Source organism: Gossypium arboreum, chromosome 12 (assembly GCF_025698485.1).
Source record: "Gossypium arboreum isolate Shixiya-1 chromosome 12, ASM2569848v2, whole genome shotgun sequence".
Classification (NCBI taxonomy): Eukaryota; Viridiplantae; Streptophyta; class Magnoliopsida; order Malvales; family Malvaceae; genus Gossypium; species Gossypium arboreum.
Genome location: NC_069081.1, coordinates 15701670 through 15728297, shown reverse-complemented (window position 1 = coordinate 15728297; position 26628 = coordinate 15701670). Strand labels below are relative to the sequence as shown.

At 33.0% G+C, this 26628-nt stretch overlaps 1 protein-coding gene across 1 annotated transcript; it reads right to left on the bottom strand.

The window, feature by feature from the left end:
- Nucleotides 1-20580: 20580 nt before the first annotated feature.
- LOC108477913 (uncharacterized) lies at nucleotides 20581-22975 on the bottom strand. The gene is made up of 3 exons (XM_017780382.1): nucleotides 22959-22975; nucleotides 21901-22234; nucleotides 20581-20718 (listed from the first exon to the last, which is right to left on the bottom strand). Exons 1-3 carry the CDS (start codon nucleotides 22973-22975, stop codon nucleotides 20581-20583), a joined length of 489 nt encoding a protein of 162 aa, XP_017635871.1.
- Nucleotides 22976-26628: the final 3653 nt, after the last annotated feature.

Genomic DNA, 26628 nt, shown 5'->3' with positions numbered 1-26628 from the left:
AAAATCAGGCTGTAACAATTATCAATGATGGGGATCCCTACACTTTACGGTATGTCGACTATATTTTAAGAATTTCCAACTAGTTTGACCGGGCATTTTGAACAAATTATAAAAGTAACAATTTAACAAAGAAAAACATCATTTAATCATTTTAAAAAGATAACATTAGAACAATTACTACACTAAATGACGTAGTGAGGTGAAAAAAAAATAAGAAAAGAAGAAATTAGGGCTGAGCAATTTAGTAAGAAAGAAGATGAAACTTTAGAGAACTTAGGGTTATAGAAAACCCTACGTTTCTTTATTAAATTCAAAGAAATAATAATAATAATAATAATAATAATAATAATAATAATAATAATAATAATAATAATAATAATAATAATAATAATAATAATAATAATAATAATCAAAGCCTAGTACTTTAAATTTTGTTAGAGAATATATATAAGAGATTTCCTTGAAATAAAGTTTTACTCTTCCTTGCAAATCAATTTAAATTAATAATTTTAAACTTAACCCCCAAGTAATAATAATCCTAGTTGTAAAAAACATATATAATACCTTAAACTAAATAAAATAAACTAAAATAATAGTAATATATTTTTAATTTTAAGCTTTCGCATAATTCTCCATGGCTTGGAAAACTTGACTTTAATGAAAAGACATTTACAACTTCAGTATAAACCTCTAGATCAATCCTGTACAACTCTTCTTCCACAATACAAGTACTTTCACTAGCCGGTTTGCCTAACCATTTCACCAAAAGTCTTATATATTTGTTACCTTTATATACCTTACTTCTTTAACATCCGATATATCTTTGAAAACCTCCAACTTAGCATTAGGAATTTGGTGCACTTGGTTTGAAATTTTAGAAGCATTTCCATCAAAACCCTCTAAGGAGTACAAATCAGAAACATTAAAAACTAGGTTGAGATGAAAATCTGTTGGTAGCTCAATCACATAAACATTAGAACTTATTTTATTCAACACCTTACATGTCCTTAACTTCTTTGACTTAAGCTTGTGTTAAGTACCCTTTGGAAACCTTTCTCGCCTCAAATGTATAAGAACCTAGTCTCCCTCTTCAAACTCCTTAACCTGACAATGTATATTAGCTTCATTAGTGTAACCTTTATTACTTGATTTCAAGGTAGCCATCACCTTTTGATGATACTTGTATTATTGTTTGCGAGATATTCAAATGATATGCAAGGATACACAGTCGTCAACAAGTAACAAAGTTTTGAGTAAAGAGTATCATCTCCACAGGAAATGTATATGTAAGGCTATGTTTGTGAAATTATCAAATAGCAAGTTGGTGAAAGAAATAATTAAATGTGAATAAAGTATCTAATTAACCTAAATAAAATTACTAAAAGTGCAAGAAAAAATGAAAGTATTACTGTACATGCCCAAATCTGCCCGGGCCCATACAGATACAAAACAAAAACCAAAAAACAAATTATAATAAAATTAAATCCAAATCAGCAGTCCAAGTCCATTACAAAACCACAGGGGCCCAATTACAAAAACATAACCCAAATCCTAACCTAAGGCCCAATACCTAGCTAAAACCCTAGACTCAGAGGCCCAAAATGCTAAACTTTCAGAAACCCTAGCTACAGCTTTCGCGCCGCAACCCACAGCCTCCTGTACCACCACCGTACGGCCTCCATATGCTCTGTACACACGCCATGCACACCACGTACTTGCAAACAGACAAGAGAACAACAACAAATATGAAGGAAAATAAAATTTGTATTTTTATTTTCGAATTTCGACTATAAAGCCAAGAACTTTTTCATTGTAATTTTTTTTACGCATACTGAAATACAAAAAAACTCGACCAAAATTTAAAGGTGAATTCTAGTTCAAGTTTCTTGAAATTTTTGAATTTTCTTTCAGTTTTTTTCCTTTGGGTCTTTCATTATTGCATTCAAAAACAGAAAAGAGAAAGTCTTACCTTGTGAATATGCCATGGGTTTCCTTTTGCTTCGTTGAAATCGAAGCCGAAAAGGGATCTCAAGGCTGAAAAGCCATCCTTCTAAAGCTTGAGTGCACTGGTTGCCGCTTATGGAGGTAAATCAGTGTTTGAAAGAAGGGATTTAGGGTTTTCCAAATGAGAAGGAAGGGGGCTAGGGTTGATTCGGCTGAGTTTGGCTTGGTTTTAGCTTTTATAAAGGAGCAAAAGCGGTGCCGTTTTAAGCCTGTTTCAATGGCTTCAAAACGATGCCGTATAGACCATGCCCGACCCGACCCGATCCGGTTACCCAGGAGGATCCGCGCGTTCTGCTTAAAGGGAACATTTGCGCAGTTGATCCCTCCCTTTCGAGTGGTTATTCAATTGGGCTTTGTTTGTTTTTCTTTGTTTTTTAATTAATCTCTATAAGTCGCGCATATATTCAATTTGGTCCGTGCTCAAATGCAGTGTTTTGGGAGCTGGAACATTTCCAATTTTGATCCCTGGGCATTCGTAAGCATTGCGCTTTAGTCCCTTTTAGTTTAATTTGATTTTAATTGAGGTTTTTTTTTTAATTTTGCACCATTCATTTTTTTAAAACTCACTTAACATTCATTTTTTATTTTTTGTATATATTTTGAATTAGTTTAATAGTTTTACTTTATTTCAACTTGGTTTTTTTACTTTCATTTGATTTTTTGTTTAATTGTTTAATCTTATACATATTGCTTATGATAAAACTAGTCTTGTTCAATATAAATTATTGATTTCATGTTGTTTTATGGCTATATTTTCTTTTAAATTTATTCATATATATCGTATTTCCTTTCAAACTTATTATGTATATAGTTTATTCTATAAAACATATTCTATCATTAAAACTCTTTCGTATATTATCATTGTATATATTATTTACATTAAATTATGTTTTTTTGCATTTGTATGTATATTATCAACTTTAAATAGCCATGTCTTGTTTTCTTTTTAAATATTTTGTACATTATTTACTTCCAACATTTTCTTTCATAATATTTATTTTAATAATCATTTATATATTATGTTCTTATTTTTTGTATGTAAACTATTTCAAACCCTAGCATGTGTTGTTCATTTGTAAACTTTCATATATTTAATAGTCTTTAAATTGTTTATATCACATTGATTCTTAGTTTTCATATTGTTTTGCATATTATGTGTCGTTTTTGGTTTCCATATTGTTTCACATATTATTGTTATATTGTAGCACCCCAAACCCGGCCCAGAAGTTATGGCCGGATCCGGCATGCCACATCAAAACGTAAAAAAAAAAAATTCCATTCTAAGTCCAGAAAATCGTACTTGATGTTCAAAAGATTAATTCATTAAGGGTTAAAGTGAAAGGAAGCTGTGCACCAGGTAGGAAACCGGAAAAGAGGTGGTGAGTCCATCGGACTGCTTAAGTACCAAGCTCCCTTCGGATCCAATCCTAGACATGCATACCGCCATTGCCACACCTTAACGTCATGGATATTTCTAGGAAACCGATTTGATTAAGTCATTTTTAGGAAAAGTGATTAATTTTGGAAAATACTTTCATTGCGGAAGCTTTGCTTGTTGTCGTGTTATTTTGAAATCAACTGTTGTTTTTGAAAACGCGCCCTAAAGCTATCCAATTTCAACAGTTAAAATAAATATTATCTATCTTAATAAAACATATAAAAACCATCAAAAATAAATAAGCGGCCTTATTACATTTAAAAGCCCAAAACCTCAAACGTAATTAAAAGGATGTCCAGTTCACGGAAGAAAATCAAACTTTCGAACGGGTGGCCACTCAATTCCCTCACGACTCCAAGCCCACTATGGTTGGGGATTTCTGCGTTGATGAAAATAAAAGGGTGAGTTTGGGGAAACTCAATGTGTAAGGAAAACCCATTCAAAGCCCAAGTCGGTTCAAGCCTATTGGGCCTAAGCCCATTCAGTAACAATGGTCTTGGGCGAGCCCTTTCAGATTACAATAAAGCGGGCCTTAGCCCTTATTCAGATAATAGTATGGCCCATAGGCCCATTTCAAAATACACGCAATATCGGTAAACATATGCAAGCCCATTTGGGTAATGATGGTCTTGGGCGAGCCCTTTTCAGATTACAATAAAGCGGGCCGTAGCCCTTATTCAGATAATGATATGGCCCATAGACCCATTTCAAAATACATGCAACATCGGTAAACATATGCAAGCCCATTTGGGAGACTACTCAACCCACCAACCACTACACTTCACCCGTACCAGCCATACACTCCATGTGGGGAATAGCTCAACCCACCCAAATTTAACACTCCACAGATTGCGACCTTGCGCTCGATTAACGATAAATTGAGGCAAAGCCTCCATCGTGGACAAGCCACTTTCAGTACTTCCTCCGTCAATATCTCAATCCCATGCATCAGATAATAACAACATGGCATGCAGTAAATAACAACAGTCAAACATGCATTTAGGTCAATTTTAGGGTATTTCGGTAATTTATCTCCCAGGGGTAAAACTGTAAAATTTCCACTTTTAAAGGTATTTCAATAATTTATCCATTTTAGGGTTTTCATGCATATTCCTACCTTTCACGTACTAACAGAATCACTACCGAGGGTTCTTACCGAATTCGGCCCGTTGGCCCATCATTCCAATTTTGGCCCATTAAGCCCAAAAATATCGAGGGCACAGAAATTATGCACTTTGCAGTCCAAACATTGCAGCTTACCAAAAACATTAATCGATTTACCTCACGAGCATTCGTACACTCGCAAATCTACAAAATACCGGTTTTCGGCATTTCGGCTTTTCGACTTTTGCCGATCTAGACTAAGAAAGAGGGTGTTAGTTACACACCTGTTTGCGACGATATGTTGACGAGATCCACACACGAACCGCCTACAATTGGATTACTAACATGTTAATCTAACTATTCAAATACAAACTACATATTAACCCCTTACAATATTCGGCCAACCACACCTACAGATCATAGTGAGCTTATAAGAAATTAATAAGCAACTCATTAACAAATTTTTGTCAATGTTTACCACATAATCATAATTTCACTGCAAGCTGTCTTCCTGAGAAACAGTCACTAAATCATTTATAACTGGAGCTACGAAACTCCAAATCAAGTGCCGTTAATTTTCCCTGAAAATAGACTCATATATCTTCTATCCATAAAATTTTCAGAATTTTTGGTTTAGCCAATAAATACCAGATTTTTCTCAAAGTTTCCCATGTTTCACTGTTTGACTAATCTGACCACTCTTCATTACGAATCAAATTTCTCATTGTACAGAATTCAAAATATGTTCTAGTTTATTTCATTTGAAACTAGACTCATTAAGCTTTAATTACATAATTTATTCAGCTTCTAATTCAACTCCCACAATTTATGGTGATTTTCCAAAGTCACGTTACTGCTGCTGTCTCAAGCAGATTTATTACCAAATCACTCTTTCACACCTAACTTGCATGCTTGTTATTTAAACATGTATATCACCAATCAATCATCACATATCTATGATTTTACTTAAGCATAATCTGCATTTCATCATTTTAAAGCACAACATGTTAGCCGATTTCCCTTTAGCATCTAAGGCACATGCATGCTCATTTGTTTGGCTCAATTCACATATCTTCCATTTTTCATCAAAAGAACATGAAACAACAACCATTTCCTTCATGACCAAATGCTCACAACACAACCAAAAATCAAAATATACTTCAAGAGTTAAGGTAGAATCAAGAAGAACTCATGAACCTCAAAATAAAAGCAAGGTACCAAGAACTTACCTTCAATTTTCCTCCTCCTAATGACCGAATACTCAAGAGCTTTCTCCTCTCCTTTCTCTTCTCTAACTTTCAGCTATGATAAACAAAGATGGACAAAACTTTGTTCTTTTCACCCCTTTTTCTTTTAATAAAACTTCATATTTCATCCATTTAATTCTTTAATACAAAAGACATGAAATTCTTATCATGAAACATTTACCTAACCCATTATCACGAAACATTTACCTAACCCATTATCATGGAACATTTACCTAACCTATTATCATGGAACATTTACCTAACCTATTATCAATTTGTATCAATTTGTACCATAAATTATGGATATCAAGTGCACATTTTGTCTACAACAATATGATGGCTGGCCACTTCATGTAAAATGGGAGGTTTGTCATGCAAATCCTCCTATTTTGCACTCCTATTTATTTGGCCACTTCAATTTAGCCTATAGCTTTTTCAAACATTTTCACATAGGTCCTATTTCATAATTTCACTCACAAATGACAAAATCAAAGCATGAAATTTTGCCAACATTCACAGAATTCCCGAAAATTGGGGCGTTACAACTCTACCCTCCTTAAAGAAATTTCGTCCTTGAAATTTACCTAATCCAAACAGATGAGGGTATTGCTGTTGCATCGTCTCTTCTGGCTCCCAAACTCAGAAGTTTCCCCTTCCTTAACTTGTTGAAAACGAGCGACCAAAGACTCATCGTTCAACTGTTTTTCCTTAATCTGATCCACCTAGGTTGGCCTCACTTGCAACTCATAGCAGACTTCCATCATCATACAGACTCAGACGAGCAAACATTGCTCTCAGATAAGATACAGCTCTACGACTTAGAGCATCGGCTACCACATTAGCCTTGCTTGGGTGATACTCGATCGAACAGTCATAATCCTTAAGCAACTCAATCCATCTCCTTTGCCTAAGGTTCAGCTCCTTCTGAGTCAACAAATACTTAAGACTCTTATGGTCAGTGTATATAATACACCTTTCTCCGTACAAGTAATGTCTCCAAATCTTAAGTGCAAATATCACTGCTGCCAACTCTAAATCATGAGTCAAATAGTTTCCCTCATGAGGCTTAAGCTATCGTGATGCATATGCAACCACCTTACCCTCTTGCATTAACACGCAGCCCAAACCCACGTGTGATGTGTCACTGTACACAGTAAAATCATTTCCAGACTCCGGCTGAATTAACACAAGTGCTTCAGTCAGAACTTTCTTCAACTTCTCAAAAGCTTCTTGCTGCTTCTTAGTCCATACAAACGGTACTCCTTTCCTTATGAGTTTTGTCAGAGGTGCTGCCATCACAGAAAAACCTTCTACAAACCTTCTGTAGTATCCTGCCAGTCCTAGGAAACTCCGTATTTTTGACACTGACCTAGGCGGCTTCTACTCCAAAATCACTTCAATTTTTCGAGGGTCCACCTTAATCCCCTCAGCAGAGACCACATGTCCTAAGAAGGTTACCTCCCTCAACCAAAATTCACACTTGCTGAACTTCGCAAAGAGTTCTTTCTCCCTTAACACTCGCAACACTATACAGATATGCTCATCATGTTTCGCTTCAGTTTCAGAATATACCAGGATATCGTCAATAAAGACGACTATGAACTGATAAAAAAAATGGTTGGAACACACGATTCATCAAATCCATAAATGCTGCAGAGCGTTAAATCATCAAATGGCATAACCGAAACTCGTAATGACCATACCGAGTCACGAATCTTTGTTTATGGATATCGCCTTATTGACCCTTAATCGATGATATCCAGATCGAAGGTCGATCTTGGAAAATACAAAAGCTCCTCTAAGTTGGTCAAACAGATCGTCAATCCTTGGCAGTGGATACTTATTCTTAATCGTCAGTTTGTTCAACTGGTGATAATCAATACACATCCGCATCATACCATCCTTCTTTTTCAAGAATAGCACCGGTACTTCCCATGGAGACACGCTTGACCTAATGAAGCCCCTATCCAACAACTCTTGAATTTGAGTCTTTAATTCTACTAACTCCTTCGATGCCATCCTATACGGTACGATGGACACGGCGCCGTTCCGGCAACAAATCTTTCCAAACTCAACTTCTGGTTCGAGGCAATCCGGAAGCTCCTCCGGAAAAACATCTTGGAACTCCTTTACGGTCCTAACCTTATCCACCGGTCCCTCCTCTTCGACCGACTTATAAATGCCAAATAGGCCTCACAACCTTTCCGAATCCACTTTTCGGCTCTTAAAGCCGACACTACATTGGACAAATAAACCCTTCGCTCACCTATCACCATAACCTTCTCATCCTTTGTGGTCCTTAACACCATTCATTTAGCAAAGACAATCCAGTCGCTTTATGCTTAACAAGCAGTCCATTCCCAAAATGAGATCAAACTCTCCGAACGGTAACTCCATCGATCTCCAGGAAAATCTTACCTTGAGCTTCTAAGGGTACATCCCTATACGCTTTGTCTACCCTAACCGAAAGTGACTCAAATGACTTAGTACAGATACCCCACTCACAATCTCCTCGAGCGGTCCAAGTTGTCCATAATCCGTTCTGTGGCCTCCAACCAATATTCCGCCACATTCGGGGCTATACCAGATACGCCCTAAAGATCTCCGCTCAGTTAGCCGAAGTCGTTCAGAAATAGATCCCCGAACTCCATTGCCCGTACTTGCCCCGGCAACCCTTTCCAGAACACGAAGCATTGCCTATGACAGGGCATCATCCTCGGCAGCCCGATCATACGGCCCATTCTCATTCGCCGGTGGTGGTCGTACTACTCCAGTGGGTATGTGTTTAGAAGACGAAGATCCAGCTTGAGTACTACCTCGGCCTCGACCACGGTCTCTTCCCTGAGTAGCTCTCGTACTCATATCGATTTATCTTGATTACGAATTTTTATGAATCAATTCAATATTCCAGTGTTTATTACAGATGTTTTATGAATCAGACAGTAATTCAAAGTTTGTTTTCGCAGAATCGAAGTCTAGCTACAGTTTCAGTCTCTTATCAGATTTTCCTATGGTTTCAGTATCACCCTATCTAGAGTATCCTAGCAGGATTTCAGTACATACAAATAATTCAGAAAAATATTTAGAAGAGTTCAGAGTAATACTTACAGGCTTGAGCCGGAGGTTCGGAATGCCACCTTTTAAAGATCTAAATTTTGAAAACTGCGTTTTTCGCAGTCTTTATAAAATTTTCACTTTCAAAAATCTTTGTTTTTGTAAACCCATTCCACAGCCGAGTTGTTGCAACCTAGGCTCTGATACCACTAAATGTAGCACCCCAAACCCGGCCCAGAAGTTATGGCCGGATCCGGCATGCCACATCAAAACGTAAAAAAAAAAATTTCCATTCTAAGTCCAGAAAATCGTACTTGATGTTCAAAAGATTAATTCATTAAGGGTTAAAGTGAAAGGAAGTCATGCACCGGTAGGAAAGCGAAAAGAGGTGGTGAGTCCATCGGATTGCTATACCAAGCTCCTTCGGATCCAATCCTAGACATGCATACCGCCATTGCCACACCTTAACGTCATGGATATTTCTAGGAAACCGATTTGATTAAGTCATTTTAGGAAAAGTGATTAATTTTGGAAAATACTTTCATTATGGAAGCTTTGCTTGTTGTCGTGTTATTTTGAAATCAACTGTTGTTTTTGAAAACGCGCCTAAAGCTATCCAATTTCAACAGTTAAAATAAATATTATCTATCTTAATAAAACATATAAAACCATCAAAATAAATAAGCGACCTTATTACATTTAAAAGCCCAAAACCTCAAACGTAATTAAAAGGATGTCCAGTTCACGAAGAAAATCAAACTTTCGAGCGGGTGGCCACTCAAATTCCCTCACGACTCCAAGCCCACTATGGTTGGGGATTTCTGCGTTGATGAAAATAAAAGGGTGAGTTTGGGAAACTCGTGTGTAAGGAAAACCCATTCAAAGCCCAAGTCACTCAAGCCTATTGGGCCTAAGCCCATTCAGTAACAATGGTACTGGGCGAGCCCTTTTCAGATTACAATAAAGCGGGCCTTAGCCCTTATTCAGATAATAGTATGGCCCATAGGCCCATTTCAAAATACACGCAACATCAGATAAACATATGCAAGCCCATCTGGTAATAGTGGTACTGGGCGAGCCCTTTTCAGATTACAATAAAGCGGGCGTAGCCCTTATTCAGATAACAATATGGCCCATAGACCCATTTCAAAATACATGCAACATCGAGAACATATGCAAGCCCATTTGGGAGACTACTCAACCCACCAACCACTACACTCCACCGTACCAGCCATACACTCCATGTGGGGAATAACTCAACCCACCCATTTAACACTCCACGATTCTTGACCTTGCTGCTCGATTAACGATAAATTGAGGCAAAGCCTCCAGACGTGGACAAGCCACTTTCAGTACTTCCTCCGTCAATATCTCAATCCCATGCATCGATAATAACAACATGGCATGCATAAATAACAACGATCAAACATGCATTTAGGTCAATTTAACCCTAGGGTATTTATCTCCGGGGTAAAGCGTAAAATTTCCACTTTTAAAGGTATTTCAATAATTTATCCATTTTAGGGTTTTCATGCATATTCCTACCTTTCACGTACTAACAGAATCACTACTGAGGGTTCTTACGAATTTGGCCGTTGGCCCATCATTCCAATTTTGGCCCATTAAGCCCAAAAATATCGAGGCACGTAAATCATGCACTTTGCGTCCAAACATTGCAGCTTACCAAAAACATTAATGGATTTACCTCACGAGCATTCGCACACTCATAAATCTACAAAATACCGGTTTTCGGCATTTCGACTTTTCGACTTTTTCCGATCTAGACTAAGAAAGAGGTGTTAGTTACACACCTGTTTGCGACGATATGTTGACGAGATCCACACACGAACCGCCTACAATTGGATTACTAACACGTTAATCTAACTATTCAAATACAAACTACATATTAACCCCTTACAATATTCGGCCAACCACACCTACAGATCATAGTGAGCTTATAAGAAATTAATAAGCAACTCATTAACAAATTTTTGTCAATGTTTACCACATAATCATAATTTCACTGCAAGCTGTCTTCCTGAGCAACAGTCACTAAATCATTTATAACTGGAGCTACGAAACTCCAAATCAAGTGCCGTTAATTTTCCCTGAAAATAGACTCATATATCTTCTATCCATAAAATTTTCAGAATTTTTGGTTTAGCCAATAAATACCAGATTTTTCTCAAAGTTTCCCATGTTTCACTGTTTGACTAATCTGACCACTCTTCATTACGAATCAAATTTCTCATTGTACAGAATTCAAAATATGTTATAGTTTATTTCATTTGAAACTAGACTCATTAAGCTTTAATTACATAATTTATTCAGCTTCTAATTCAGCTCCCACAATTTATGGTGATTTTCCAAAGTCACATTACTGCTGCTGTCTCAAGCAGATTTATTACCAAATCACTCTTTCACACCTAACTTGCATGCTTGTTATTTAAACATGTATATCACCAATCAATCATCACATATCTATGATTTTACTTAAGCATAATCTGCATTTCATCATTTTAAAGCACAACATGTTAGCCGATTTCCCTTTAGCATCTAAGGCACATGCATGCTCATTTGTTTGGCTCAACTTCACATATCTTCCATTTTTCATCAAAAGAACATGAAACAACAACCATTTCCTTCATGACCAAATGCTCACAACACAACCAAAAATCAAAATATACTTCAAGAGTTAAGGTAGAATCAAGAAGAACTCATGAACCTCAAAATAAAAGCAAGGTACCAAGAACTTACCTTCAATTTTCCTCCTCCTAATGACCGAATACTCAAGAGCTTTCTCCTCTCCTTTCTCTTCTCTAACTTTCAGCTATGATGAACAAAGATGGACAAAACTTTGTTCTTTTCACCCATTTTTCTTTTAATAAAACTTCATATTTCATCCATTTAATTCTTTAATACAAAAGACACGAAATTCTTATCATGAAACATTTACCTAACCCATTATCATGAAACATTTACCTAACCCATTATCACAAAACATTTACCTAACCCATTATCATGGAACATTTACCTAACCTATTATCATGGATCATTTACCTAACCTATTATCAATTTGTATCAATTTGTACCATAAATTATGGATATCAAGTGCACATTTTGTCTACAACAATATGATGGCTGGCCACTTCATGTAAAATGGGAGGTTTGTCATGCAAATCCTCCTATTTTGCACTCCTATTTATTTGGCCACTTCAATTTAGCCTATAGCATTTTCAAACATTTTCACATAGGTCCTATTTCATAATTTCACTCACAAATAACAAAATCAAAGCATGAAATTTTGCCAATATTCACAGAATTCCCGAAAATTGGGGCGTTACATATATATTATTTATTAGTCGTCAGTATTATTATTTAAATTTTATTCATTCATGTTTGAAAACTTGTCACATTTTTATTCTAATCTGTTTTTAATTAGCTATATTTTAGTTTTCATTATCAATGCTAGTTTATTTTCAAAATAGGATTGTGGGATTATTGTTATTTGTATTTCAAATTCCATGTTAGTATTAATATCTTTTTCATTCATTTGAATAATGTTGTATTCACATATTATTGTTTCATGCTTGTAATTATGTTTTTATTTCTTGTTATTGCATCATGTTTCTAATTCTCATATTCACTCAATATCAAGTGTCTTTTATCCCTAAACAAACCAAACAAGTATATTTTGATTTGGTTTTTATAATTGTTTATTTGAAAATCCGCCAAAACAAAGGTGATGTTTGATGTTTGGAAATTCAGGAAATCGTACCCTAACGTGCTGGATTTCGATCTTTCATTTGTCCAAAATAATCAAATCTCCCTTTAAAATTTCATCCGTGTTTTCTAAATTTTAAAACAAGGCAATATTCTATGTTTGGAAATCCAAGAAATCGTGCTCTAACGTTTGGGTTTTGATTTTTCATTGGATCAAATAATCAAATAGCCTTTTGTAATTTGCAAATGTATGAGCTTTTGGAAATTAAGACTTGCTCGTGGGTTCGAGGGTTTAAAGATCATGTCCTAACGTGCTGGATATGATATTGTATTCCTTCAAAACAAGAGATTTTTAACGTCCAATTTGAGTTATTCAAATGTTTTAAAAGAAATCGTATTTCAAAATCTTTTTAAAATTTTAGACATAAGGACATTATTTAATCAATTTGGTACCAATTTTGGGCGTAACGAGGGTGTTAATCCTTCCTCATACGTAACTGACTCCCGAACCTATTTTCTCAAATTTCGTAGGCCAAAATTGGCATTTTAATAAAATAAAATGTTTTATTAGGTGATCTGATCACACCTAAACCAAAAGGATTGGTGGCGACTCCATACTTTGCTTTAAAGTCAATACCTTATTTTAAAGTCAATCCCCGTTTTTTTAAAAATAAAAAATATGGTTTCGACAATTAACACAGAATTCTAAGCAGCAAACCACAAGATTTAATTACTATGACATGAAAGAGCTAGAATAATTATTTTCCCTTAACATAAAAATTGTTGAAAACAATGCTAATGATGTTATGGAAAATCCGTGGCAATATTGGCTATTTACTAGCCTAGAATTTCTAAGTTATGAAGTCATACTTGTTAGCCTTTAAGTCTTTTTAATATATTTCTATGTTCAATTAACTTAAAAGTTTCATAAGCAAACGTCATGGTTATGCAAGGTAAGAATATTGCTAAATACTATTACTAAGTTAATTTCTAGGAAATCATACATGCACCATTCAAATAATGTGTGTTGTAACACCTTGAACTCGTTTCCATCGTTGGATTAAGGTTACGAAGTATTATGACACATATTGAAACATTTAACATCATTAAACTATTCAATATTAATTTAAATATTAATAATCAAAACTAAATTTTATTCATAGCATAAATATATTTACGAACCTAAAATCGAGTTTACGAGGCCTTAAAAATAAATTGGAAACAACTAGGGACTAATTTGAATCAAAATAGAAAAACAAGAAAATTTTAAAAAATTTTAAAAATAGGGGTCACACGGCAGTGAGGACAAGCCATGTGAAATAGACTAGCTCGTGTGGCCTCAAACATGGCCATGTGGCTACCTCACACGCCCGTGTGCTCAAATCGTGTAACTAATTGTGACCGTGTGCCCGCACCTAAAATTAATAAGGCACACAGTCATGTAACAACCCGTGTGCACCTTAAAAAGCTTCCAAAACAAGGCAAACTTTCATCCAACACTTAGGTACCAAGACAAGTCAAAACCAACCATTTCCGTACTTTAAAAACACATTTAAATAAGTCTAAAATGTAACAACACGATAGTCAAGGGTGTCAGAAAGTGTATTTTTAGGACTTTGTTTTCATAAATTGGACTAGTAAATATTTTTAAAGTAAATATTTATTAAAAATATTTACGAAGTTAGTTGTGTAGTTAATTAGATTTTGATTAAGTGAATTTGCATGAATTAAGAGTAATTAGGTATAAAGACTAAATTGCATATAGGGTGAAAATTGAATTATAGATTAAATAATAATCAAAGAGACTAAAGAAGCAATTATGCCATTATTCTTTAATGAGGCGACATAAAGTGTAAAATTATTATATATTATTAATAAATTAAAGTTAAAATAAATATTATAATATGTTTTACTTAATATTTAAGTAAATATATATATTATAGTAATAAAAGAAATAAAGAAAGATAAAAGCAAAACGAAATAGAAAGAAAGAAGAAGAAAAAGAGAGAAAGAAGAACCCACGGCTTATGGGTTTCAAAGTTCCAGGTTCAAGTGGTTAGTCAATTTAGTCTCATTTTCTTATAATCTTTATGTTTTTGGAATCCGGGTGTTAAGTACTACTTGATCCATGTTGAAATTTTACAATTATTGAGTTTTTAAGTGTTGTTAATGTTGAATAATTTTAGTATTAGGGATTAAATTGATAGATTTTTAAGTTAGAATAGAATGAATTGTAAATTTTGAGTAATAGGGACTAGCTTGTGGAAATTTGAAATTTAGGGATTTAAGTGAAATAGGGAGTTAAATTTAAAGTGGAAATTGTATGAAAATATAAAATTAATTGTGAAGAATAAAAATTAGTCTCAGTTTAGGGACTAAATTGGAATTTAAGAAAATATTGAAGAAAAATTGAAATATTCAATATGAAATTGAATTGTGTTATATTGATGAATTTTAATTGTTTTAATTTCGTAGCTAACGTCGTACCAGAATCCTCAACTAAAAAGGGGAAAGATAAAGTTGACGTGGAATAGCTCGGAATTCCTAGTTTGTATTTCTATAATCTGAAACTAGTTATTAATTGTTGTATTTTTTATTTAATGCATATGGTAAGTGTTGAGCTGAGTATTTGACATTTTGACATTGAATTGAATTAAAAGCTGATTGAATGGATTGAATTGATATATATATTATGAATATATTGATTATTTGAATTGAAATGAATGTGTATATATATATATATATATATGCAAATATGATAATTGAATATTGGTTGTATTTGGAAAGTGAAATTAAACCCTATTAACTATATTGGGCTGAGTCGGATATAGCTGACATGCCATAGGATTGGAAGAGTTTAGATATTTCTTCAACTTTGAGTTGATAAGACATTGGGTGCCAATTTACTTCAGTTTAACCGATGAGACACTAGGTGTCAAATTTATATTGCTCTGAGCGCAATTATTACTTTAGATTTATCCGATGAGGCATTGAATGCCAAACTGGTGTGTTGGTTGGATCTGTGTATCCGTCTGAGTCCGAGTCGTGTTAATAGAGGTAATTAAATAAAATAGTACTATGATTGATATTGGATGATATTATATGTGAAATGAAAATGGGATAGTGAATTGAAACATGAAAAAGAGACACATGAATTACGTATTCATGTTGGATATGGATTGAATAATATTATTGTTTAAATATATATTAAATTGTGAAAAGCTATTATATAGCAAGTGATGAGATTTGAGAATGGTATGAAATGATGTATTTATGAATTGAATATTGAATGGCTAATGTCATAGTATGAATAAATGTGGTCTTAAATATTCAAATGTGCTTATAATTAAAATATGCATATTATATTATCTTGCCTTTAAATATTTGAATTATAGGAATACCACTGAGTTTTACTCAGCGTACGGTTTTGTTTTCCGTGCGTAGATTAGGTACTTCAAATTTGATTGCCGGTTCAGCATCCAACAACACTCTTGAACTCAAATGTGGTGATGTTTATCCTTTGTGTCGGCATGTACCTAGGGTGTCTAAATAATAGTTATTTTGTGGTTTGATTGTAAATGAAGTTATAAGTTTAATATTGGCTTGGTATATACATATAAACACATGTTTGCTTTTGAAACTTTACTATAGCATGTTAAATTGATGTTTAAGTGCTCATGAACTAGGTAAATTGATTGGATTTGGTATGTTTATAATTTGGATTAAAATGATACTTTGATGACATGTTTTGATGATATGAAATGTTTAAAATTTATGTCTGTTTGATTGGTAAACTTTGGTAGTACTCCGAAACTCTATTCCAGCAATGGATATGGATTAGGGGTGTCACAAAAAACATGCCAAAACATTCAAATTATGTGCTTAACCAATATGACCTCAATGGCACTAGAATTCAATTATCAACCTCAATTCAAATGTCACACCAAACTAATTTGCATACAAATTCATAAGTTAATCCATAAAAAGCATGCCAAACTTTCCATTTCTTCTTATTAATTCACATTCATTCATGCCATGATTGTAACACCCCTTAACCCTTATCTGTCACCGAAACAGGGTTACGGAACATTACCAGACATTTCAGAATACATACAAACAATCATATAATATTATAATATACACATCATAATTTAATCATAATTTCCCATTATTGAGCCCTTGAAGCTCCATTCATGTGTTAGAAACAAATCGGGACTCAAATGGAAACTCAAAAAAATATTCGCGAAATTTTAATTGTTTTCTATGTGTAGGACTCACACGCCCGTGTGGTTCAGGGACACGCCCGTGTGACATTAAACATGTCCTTGTCTCAGGCCATGCTTGACCCCTTGTAACTCTTTGACTTACCTCACACGGCAAAGCCACACGTTCACGTGCTAGGCTGTGTCCCTCACATAGCTGAGACACACACCCATGTTTCTACCCGTGTGGTAATACTTGAGTATTCTGTTTTAAATTTTTATGATGCAAAGGACACACGACCTAATCACATGCCCATGTGTAACCCGTGTGTCTCACACGGTTTGGTCACATGCCCATGTGCCAAGCCGTGTGGACTTAAAATGAACCTTATACCTCAAGTTTACTAACCCTGCAAATCTTGAACCTCAAGTAGCACGAAAACCAATCATTCAACCAATTTAAAACACATTCAAATACTTTAAATGTGGTATGTTTTAGTACCTAAATGGACTAGGTTTATATGTATGAAATGAGACATGTGAACATGTTTAGATAAGTGATGTTTGGATGCTAATTGTGGTGCCTTTGAATGGTATATTGGTTAGTTGAATTAGGGACTTGGAAATGGCAATTATTTGTCTTCTTGGATGATGTTTTAGTCCATTGAAAGTGTGCACAATTAGATTGAATGATTATGTATAAAATGGTTTGATTTTAGGTAAATTTTAGGTTCACATGGCCCGATACACGGGTGTGTAACTCAGTTGTGTGACGTACATGGCCTGGCGACATGATCGTGCGTCATCTGAAGATTGCTTAAGGTCTAAGTCAGTGAGTTACATGGCCTAGCACAGGAGTCTGTAGGGCTACTCAGAGAGTTACACGAGCGTGTGACACGACCATGTGACCCTATTCAAAGAGTTACAGTGATGAAGACATGGGCTGGGGCACGACCATGTGTCCCTTGTTCGAAAGTTACACGGCCTGGGGTGATTCTATACGGCCGTGTGACCCCTGTTTCCAATTTTTGTGACTTTTTCCTAAGCTTCCTGTTATGTTTCAAATTAGTTCTGAATTGCTCTTAAGCTATTTTTAGGGCCTTGAGTGATAGATTTAGGGATAGTATGCATGTGAATGAATGGATTATGATATATTCAAATTACTAAATGATGTGATTTTTAAATGTTTCTGATTGTACGATAATGCTCTATAACCCTAATTCAGTAACGGAGATGGGTTAAGGATGTTACAGTTTTGGAACATGTCATTGATGAGTTTGATGTGTTTTTGAAGTTATGTGGTATGTTATTAAGCTTGGTTGTTAAATAAAGTTAATTTGTAAAGTAATTTTGTATAATTTTTAAGTTTAGGGACTTAATTGAAACTAGTGAAAATATGACATATTATTCTTATGAAATTTCAACATGTGAGGATTGGTTTGGAGTAGTTATAAATTTGGTTTAGAGGGAATAATGTTTAATTGTGTAAATAATCATGTTTTGGTCTTAAGGATTAAATTGAATAAAGTGTAAAAGTTTGGGGTAAAAGTGAAACATTGTAATAGGATGAAATATGTACTAAATTGAATATTAAATAAAATTGAGGCTAATAAATTGAAATGATCTATTTTATAGATCAAGAACAAGTAGATAAACAAGGAAAAAGGGAAGGTTGCCGAATAGTTCTTGAATTTTTGTTATTTCTGCATTTTGGCCTATGTAAGTTCTACGGTATTATTTCGAGTATTTTTAAAAATGTTGTTACTTATAATTATGTAATTTGGTGGCATTGGTTATATTTGAAAAATTATGATTGAATTGGTGAGAAATGGATTGAGATGGAAGTTGTTATATGATTACGTGTATCGAGCTAGATGAACTTTAGATAGAATACAATTGGCATGCCAATAAGTTATATAGCATACTATACGGGTTTGACATGTGATGAGATGATGATTCCAAACTTATTCCTGTCCATTGAATATACCGGAGTCCGGCATTTGTTGTGGACTATCATGTTATATTTACAGTGAATCTGGCATGTTACCAAGGGCGGATGTAAGGCCTTCGGGCTTGGCACATAATGTGTAGGTGTGTTACCAGAGGGATGTTAGTCTATGGGCTAGGCACTTGGTGCCAAGGCGTGTTCTCGATTGGTTTGGCTCATTTGAGTGTTTTGGTGTGTTTTGGTGGATAATCGCGTATCCGTATTTGATATATCGTTCATTGGGTAGATTTTCAGTGGTTGAAAGACTTGTGATTGAATTGTATAAATGTTTGCATGTTTTCTGATATCATATCGTGACTTGATATTAAATGATTTTGTATGACTAAATGAAATATTACAACTTGTATATATATAACTCGCCGTTGAATGATTGTGGTTGACAAGATTAATGTCTATTAACATTGTTATTAAATGATTTGCTATGTTTATTAGGTAAGTTTTATCGTTTCAACCTGTGAACTTACTAAGATCTATTAAAGCTTACTCGTGTCATTTTTCATGTTCCTTGCAGATAACTTTTTGTGGAGTCAGACGGTTGGATTAACTTGAAGATCACACTATTCAGATATATTTTGGTAGATTTTGATACGTTTATTTTGGGTTATATTGCATTTAATAGGTGTGTTTTGTATATGTTTTGAATATTTACATGCATTACATATGACATTGATGCAAAGATTTTTAAGCATTGTATTAGCTTGCTTGTATATGTGCCATTAATCTTGGTGTGAATATGTTCATATCAAGTTGTTTTGATTGTTTGATATAAACCTTTTGTAAGTGTTGAAATAATCGTAATGACCCGATAAAAGGAAATCAAAAAGTGTATTTTCGGGCCTCTATTTTCATAAAATGGATTTGTAAATATTTATTAAAAAGTTTTACAAAGTCAGTTGTGTGTTTAATTAGGTTTTGGTTAGGTGAATTTGTTTAAATTAAGGATCCATTTGTTTGCCAGTAAAATGTTTTTCGGAAAATGATTTCTGGAAAATGATTTATTTTTCTGGAAATGATTTACTTTTCTGGTGTTTGGATGAATTTATGTAAAGTATATTCTGTTGTTTGGTAGATTTCCTGAAAATATTTTCCGAAAAAGTTGTTTTTACATATATTAATAAATTTATATTTTAAATTGTTTTTACATAAATTGCAATGATTTATTTATAAATAAATAAATCAAATTAAATATATAATAATACTCAATTATTAAGCTAGAACATTAACCGTCATAAATTGAAAACAACCAAAGTCAAATAAATTATTTCTAATTGTGTTATAAAAAAATAAAACAAGGATTGAATAATTATAAATTAGCTTCCAAACCACAATTAATACTACAAATTAATAATATTATCCAAATGCATAATTCGTAGTACACCACATGGTAACAACATTGTCCAAGTGCATAACTAATATTACACCACATTAAAAGTATCAATATATTCAACCTTGAGAAATTTTTTGAAGCCAAATTTTTCTATGCTTCTTACTTTTAACTGAAAAAGCTTTGGCCTCGGATTCATGACTCACTAGATAATCAAACACAGGACATAGGAAGTCATCATCAAATCCTTCTACCTCCATCGACATCACTTCTTCGTAGAGATGTGGTGTCTTATCCGCAGTAAATTGTTCCAAAGCATTAGCAATTTTGCCAAGTTGTTCACACACAAATTTACTTTGTTCATCAACGACACTTTTTTGAGTATTTTTTCTTTTACGTTTGGATGTGCCAGATGAAGATACTTTTGTTCTTACCTCTTCAGTCTCTTCATTGTCGCAGTCTATAGGCACTGAATCTCAGTTACCATCATCCAAATTTATGTCAGCAAATGTTTTGGCAAAAATCCCTGTTGCCATATCTCTGCCAACAACCAAAGCCATTTCATCATAATGATCAATACTTTTATTCAAAAGTGGTTCATACTTATTGTGTGCCTGTTGGATATTATACACAATTAGAATAACAAGTAAAAAACACTTGTAATATACTTAACATATATATACATATATTACCATCACTGCTGCATCATATGTCGCTCTATCACATGTGATCATTTTCATGTTATCATCCCATCCAAAACCACTTTCACCCTGAATTGTGCATATAATCTACCACTAGTTTTTTACAATCCTCAAATGATTTCCCACATGCTTCACATCGCATTGGACTTGAAATCTTTTAGAAATAGCTTCAGCAACTTGATTAATAGAAATTGCTTTGAAAGTGTTAGAAGGTTTATTTCCTTTTTGGGTCCCCTTTGGTAGAATTTCAAGAAAAAGATGTTCCATCAGTTTTGCCCGCCTGAATTGCTTGGAGGTCCCTTCTTTGTTGCCCTTACCCATTCTACATTAATAATTTTCATTGTCAAACATTTCAATATCTAACAAGCTTAAAACATAATAAATTAAATATCTAACAAACTAAAATTTCAATATAATAAATTCAAGACATAATAATTTCAAAATCCAACAAACTAAAATTTCAATATAATTATCCAACCAACATTAACAAAAAAACACAAACAATTTTAATACTAAAACATACATAACATAGAAACAATAACCCTAAGCCCTAAACCTACTTAATATTTCTAGCCATATAATCAGTCCACATAGTTTGTGCAATTTCATCTCTCTTAGCAGACCATTTTCTTGCTTCTTCTCTTTCTTCTCTCTCCTTAAGAGTTGGTATTATCAAATCAGACTCAGGCTCCTCGTATAATCCTTGATTAAGTAAATCACTAGGATCAACTCCCATTATATGATTATGAATGATACAACAAGCCAAAACTATATCTACTTGAGTTTGAAAATTCCAAAATGGTTCAGCATCTAATACACGAAACTGTTTCTTCAAAATTCCAAAAACACGTTCAATAGTGATTCGGAATGATGAATGACGAAGATTAAAGAGTTCATTTGCATTTTTAGGCCCCTGAGCACTAAACTCTTTTAAATGATATCGGACACCACAATATGGGGTAATATATCCATTTTGGATGCCAAATTCAGCATCAGCAAGATAATATTTACCTACAATTTTACAAAACATAATTATTACTAATAAATTATGAGCTTACTAGAAATATTTGGTATTTAATGATTTATAATTCTTACCTTCCGGAATTTTAATCCTCTTGGGCTTGAAAGTGCATTACTTAAAATACGAGAATCATGTGCACTACCTTCCCAACCAGCTAGAACATAGGAAAATTTCAAGTCAAATGTAATGGCAGCCAATACACTTTGTGTCGTCTCCCCTTTACGGCTACGAAATCTTCCTTGAATGCTAAGTGGAATGGATGCAGGAACATGAGTTTCATCTAATGCTTCAATACAATCTTTAAAATAAGGATAAAACCTTGGATTGTTTCTAATTTCACTAGGAGTTGACTTATCAGGTAATCTAATAACTAGCTTATACAATTTCAAAATAGCTCTCAATACAACCCTAAAGTAACAGTGAATTGTCTCAATTGATCTATAATATCTAGATCCAATCACTCGAAACCTTACATTATGACCAATTATATGTAAAAACATAACTTCTTGCTCCCTAATATTCACTGATTTAGTTGTCTGTAACAAATTATTCCTACTAAGAATATCACACAAATTAAAAAAGGGTATCGGTCTCATCCTTATCACATCAATACAATGCTGGTCACCATTATATAAAATACTATTAATATAATTTTCTCTTTCATAATCCCGATTCACACGAGGATGAGAAGCAATTTCCTTCCTAGTTTTTAATTTTTTAATCCAGAGAGCCCCAAAAGCTAAAACTGAAGCCAACAATTGTATTTTGATTTTGACTACGTTCCATCTACACAAAATAATGCCACACAAATATTTGACCACTACAAAAAAGATGCGAACTTTTGATAATATCACACATATGACAAAAAAAGGCATAATTCAAGACATATTCATCACAAACTGTAGTACCCAATAGAACAAAATTAATTAAGCCATTTTAAAATTTAAAATTTATTTTTAAAAATCATAAACAAAATTTATTAAAAAAATGTTATAGAAAATTTAAAATTATAAAATCTTTAATAAAAATAACAATACAGAGCGGACCCAGTAAACTTTTATCAAACAAAACAAAGTTTATTACCAAATAAAAAAAAAAAACCTAGCAAGAGCATATAAAAATGGGCCAAAACCTCATCTGATTCTCCATTTTTAGCTAAACTTGGGTATTTTGTTAACATTAATAATTAGTTACTATCATAGTACTTGGGGTATTTTCTTCATTTTAATTTTAAGTTGAGCTCAACTTTAAGAAAATAGTTGGGTGAATTAAATAAAAAAATATAGAAAATTGAAACATTAGATTAACTTTTTGTTAGGTCAAAAAAGAAAAAAGAAGAAGAAAGAACAGAAAAAGTCGAATCTCAAGCATCAAATGATCAAATCTAGTAATTACTCTTACATCAATGGATTAAGCGAATTTGAAACCACAAATCACGTTGCATATTTCAAACAAAAAAAGTTTAGTAAAAAACATCAACTTATCTCGAGAATCATCCTAAAAAAAGATGCAACTAAAACATTATAAAACCATGTCAAAAATGTAGGCTAATTATTCAAGAATTCCTCTACTAGTCTATGTAATCAAGAGGCTCTACTAGTCCCAGCTACTCAAGTAACCAAAGTTACTAGTTTGTATTTGTTGGCAATGGCCCCTACTCCTACTTCACGAGATTCTTGACTATTCTACCCGTTCCTAAACTTCCCATTCAATCTGCTAAATGATGTTGCAATGGTGGAAGGGTATAATTATGTTTGATTATTCTACACGCCTTTCTGCAATGAAGATTGCAGACAAGAACAAATCGAGATAGATGAAACTAAAGAAAAGAACATGAACCTTTCTTCCTCATGAAAGCTATGAGAAAGAAGGGTCAAATGGAGTCTACATCTCCGAATGAAGCTCAAGGTTACTCTATTCGAACTAGCACAGTTGTAGCTACTTAAATCACACCACAAAGGAAATAAACAAAAACATATCTACCATATATATATATATATAAACAAAAACATATTGCTATAGTTTTAGCTCTGTGAATGTTATATTTATATGAGGATATGAAATTAGCCTGCCGAGGATTTACTCTATGATATGACTCCCTTTTTTAAAATATATACAAATATCTTGTTGGTAATGTTATTTCCAATTATGATAATAAAATTTTTGATTGTTCTATATGTGAAAGTTAATGAAGAAGAAAACAAGGACCATATACTTTCCTTTGTCTTTTTATTGCATTAATTCTCATGACATAATATAAATATAATACCTTTCTTTTTTTAATATTTATGAATAATAATTATTGCATATAATCAAATTTAAAAGGTATGATTACATAAAATTAAGAATATAAACATGGAAAAGAAATGAATAAAGAAAGCATTTAAAAATACCATAACCGAAATAAATGGCCTTAAACAGCTTAACTAAAATTCAAAATTTATTCAAATAGTATAAAAGATTGAGAGTAGATCAATCAAAAATGAAAAATTACAAATATTTTAGAGACAAAACTGATAGGATTCTTGAAATTTGTACACTTTGAAACCAAAAGAAAAATTCAATCTTTTAGCACAAAACTGGGAATTAATTGGGTATTAAGCAAAGGAGAAAGTTGCAAACTTTTATGCATAGAAAAATTGAAAAGATGAACTTTCTTTTTTTTTTCTTTTTTCTTACCTCAAGGAAATTGGATCTAAGAAAGATCAACCAAAAAAAAGGGCTAATCACCCGTTTAATCCCTGACCTTGAAAGCTCCAAGTAACAAAAAAAAAAGGCAGTTTTTTTTCAGTTTGATAAAAAGAGCAAAAAAGGAAAGAAAGCAAACAATACAAGCTTTCAAGCACTGTGTATATATATGTGTGTGTATGTATATATATTTTGCTTTTGTTAATAGTGAAAGTTGGTAAGATTTGAATTGTTTTAAGGCACTAATCAAGGTTGCTTGTTTTGCCTAAGGAAGATATATAACAAAGCAAAGCAATGCTGAAAGCACCCAAAACTGAAGCACAAGTAGTGGGGAAGGGTTGATGAATTGAAAAATGGTGTCCTAATATAAGCTAAGTTTTAATTTAAGTAATCCCAGTTCAACCAAAAGTGACTGGAGAGACTTTAAAACATGATACTGTAATGACTGAAAAAAAAAACCTTTCTCTACTGTTCGCAGAGACTTACATGTATTTCATGGAATTTGGCTCAAACATAAACCCAACATAAAAATTTGAAATGATATTGTAATTACAGAAGCTATAATTGGCATACTTGCATATTATCTTTATAGTGTTCAAGTATCAAAATTGATATGAAGCACAGGAAACTTGAAAGAAGATAGAGGCAACCATTTCCTAACATTGAAATATCATCCACACCAAAACCCTGAATTGATAGAATTTACCCAAACCCAGGAAAAATTTCAAGCATAAAATCGATAAAAATGTGGACAAGTAAAGAACAAGAAGAAAAAAAAAAAGAGCTTTAAGCCATACCTTAAGCCAAGACCTAGCGAAGAAGAATGAAATTTGCCTGAGAAAGAGAGAAAGAGAGGAAATGAAACAGTAGCCTAATAAGAGAACATATGCGATGGACTAGAAGATGAAGAACAAAAGTAGGAAAAGGAATGAAGAACGAAACAAGGAGAAAGACTTTTACCTGGATGAGGGAGGAACAGGAAAATGTCTTACAGAAATGAAATTAGTAAGACATTTTCCCTAAAACGTAAGGCATTTTACCTGTGCCTTGGAAATCATTTTCCAAATGGAAAATGTTTTCAGTCAAACAAACACTGGAAAACAAGGAAAACATTTTTCTGAAAATGTTTTCCTAGCAAACAAATGGACACTAAGAGTAATTAGTTATAATGATTAAATTGAATAAAGTGTGAAAGTTTAATTATAGATTAAAGAAAAGTTGAGAGACTAAATGAGAAAATAAACCATATGGAACACTTGTATAGTAAAAAGTAAATACAAGTGTATGGTAAGTGTAAAATACATGTGTGGAAAAATAATGTACATATGTTAAAATACTAATATATATACTTAATATTTAAGAAAATATTATTATATTTATTATTATTATATTATAACTAAAGTAAAGTAAATAAATAAAAGAAACAAAATAATAAAAGAAAGAACGAGAAGGCAAAAGAAATAGGGAAAAAAGGAGAAAGAAAAATAAAGGAAAATTAGGGTTTTAAAGGTTTAAAGCTTAAGTGGTAAGTCAATTTAATCCATTTTCTTGTAATTTTTATTTTTAGAATCCTAAAACAAAATACTACTTGATTTATGTTAGAATTTTAAAAGTTAGTGAATTTTTAGATGTAGTTTATGTTGAATGAATTGAAGAATTAGGGGTTAAATTGATAAAATTTCAAGTTAGAATTGAATAAAGGATTGAATTTTAAAACAAATCATAAGTTTTGATTAATAGGGACTAAATTGAGAGAAATTCAAAATTAGGGTTTTATGGTGAAATTAGAGAGTTAAATTTAGTTTTAAGTGATAAATTGAATGAAAAATAAAGAATAAATTGTAAAGAAATAAAGTTAGTTTTGGTTGGGGATTCAATTGAAATCTATACAAAAGTTGAATGTAAATTGAAATATTCAATATGAAATTGTAGTGTATTGATAAATTTTAATTGTTTCGATTTTCGTAGCTAACGTTGAGCAGGAGACCATGACTAAGAAAGGAAAAGACAAGATTAACGAGGAGTAGTTCGGGAATTACAATTTGTATTTCTATAATCTGAAACTAATAATTAATTATTGTATTTATTATTATTTTATATTTATGGTAACTAGA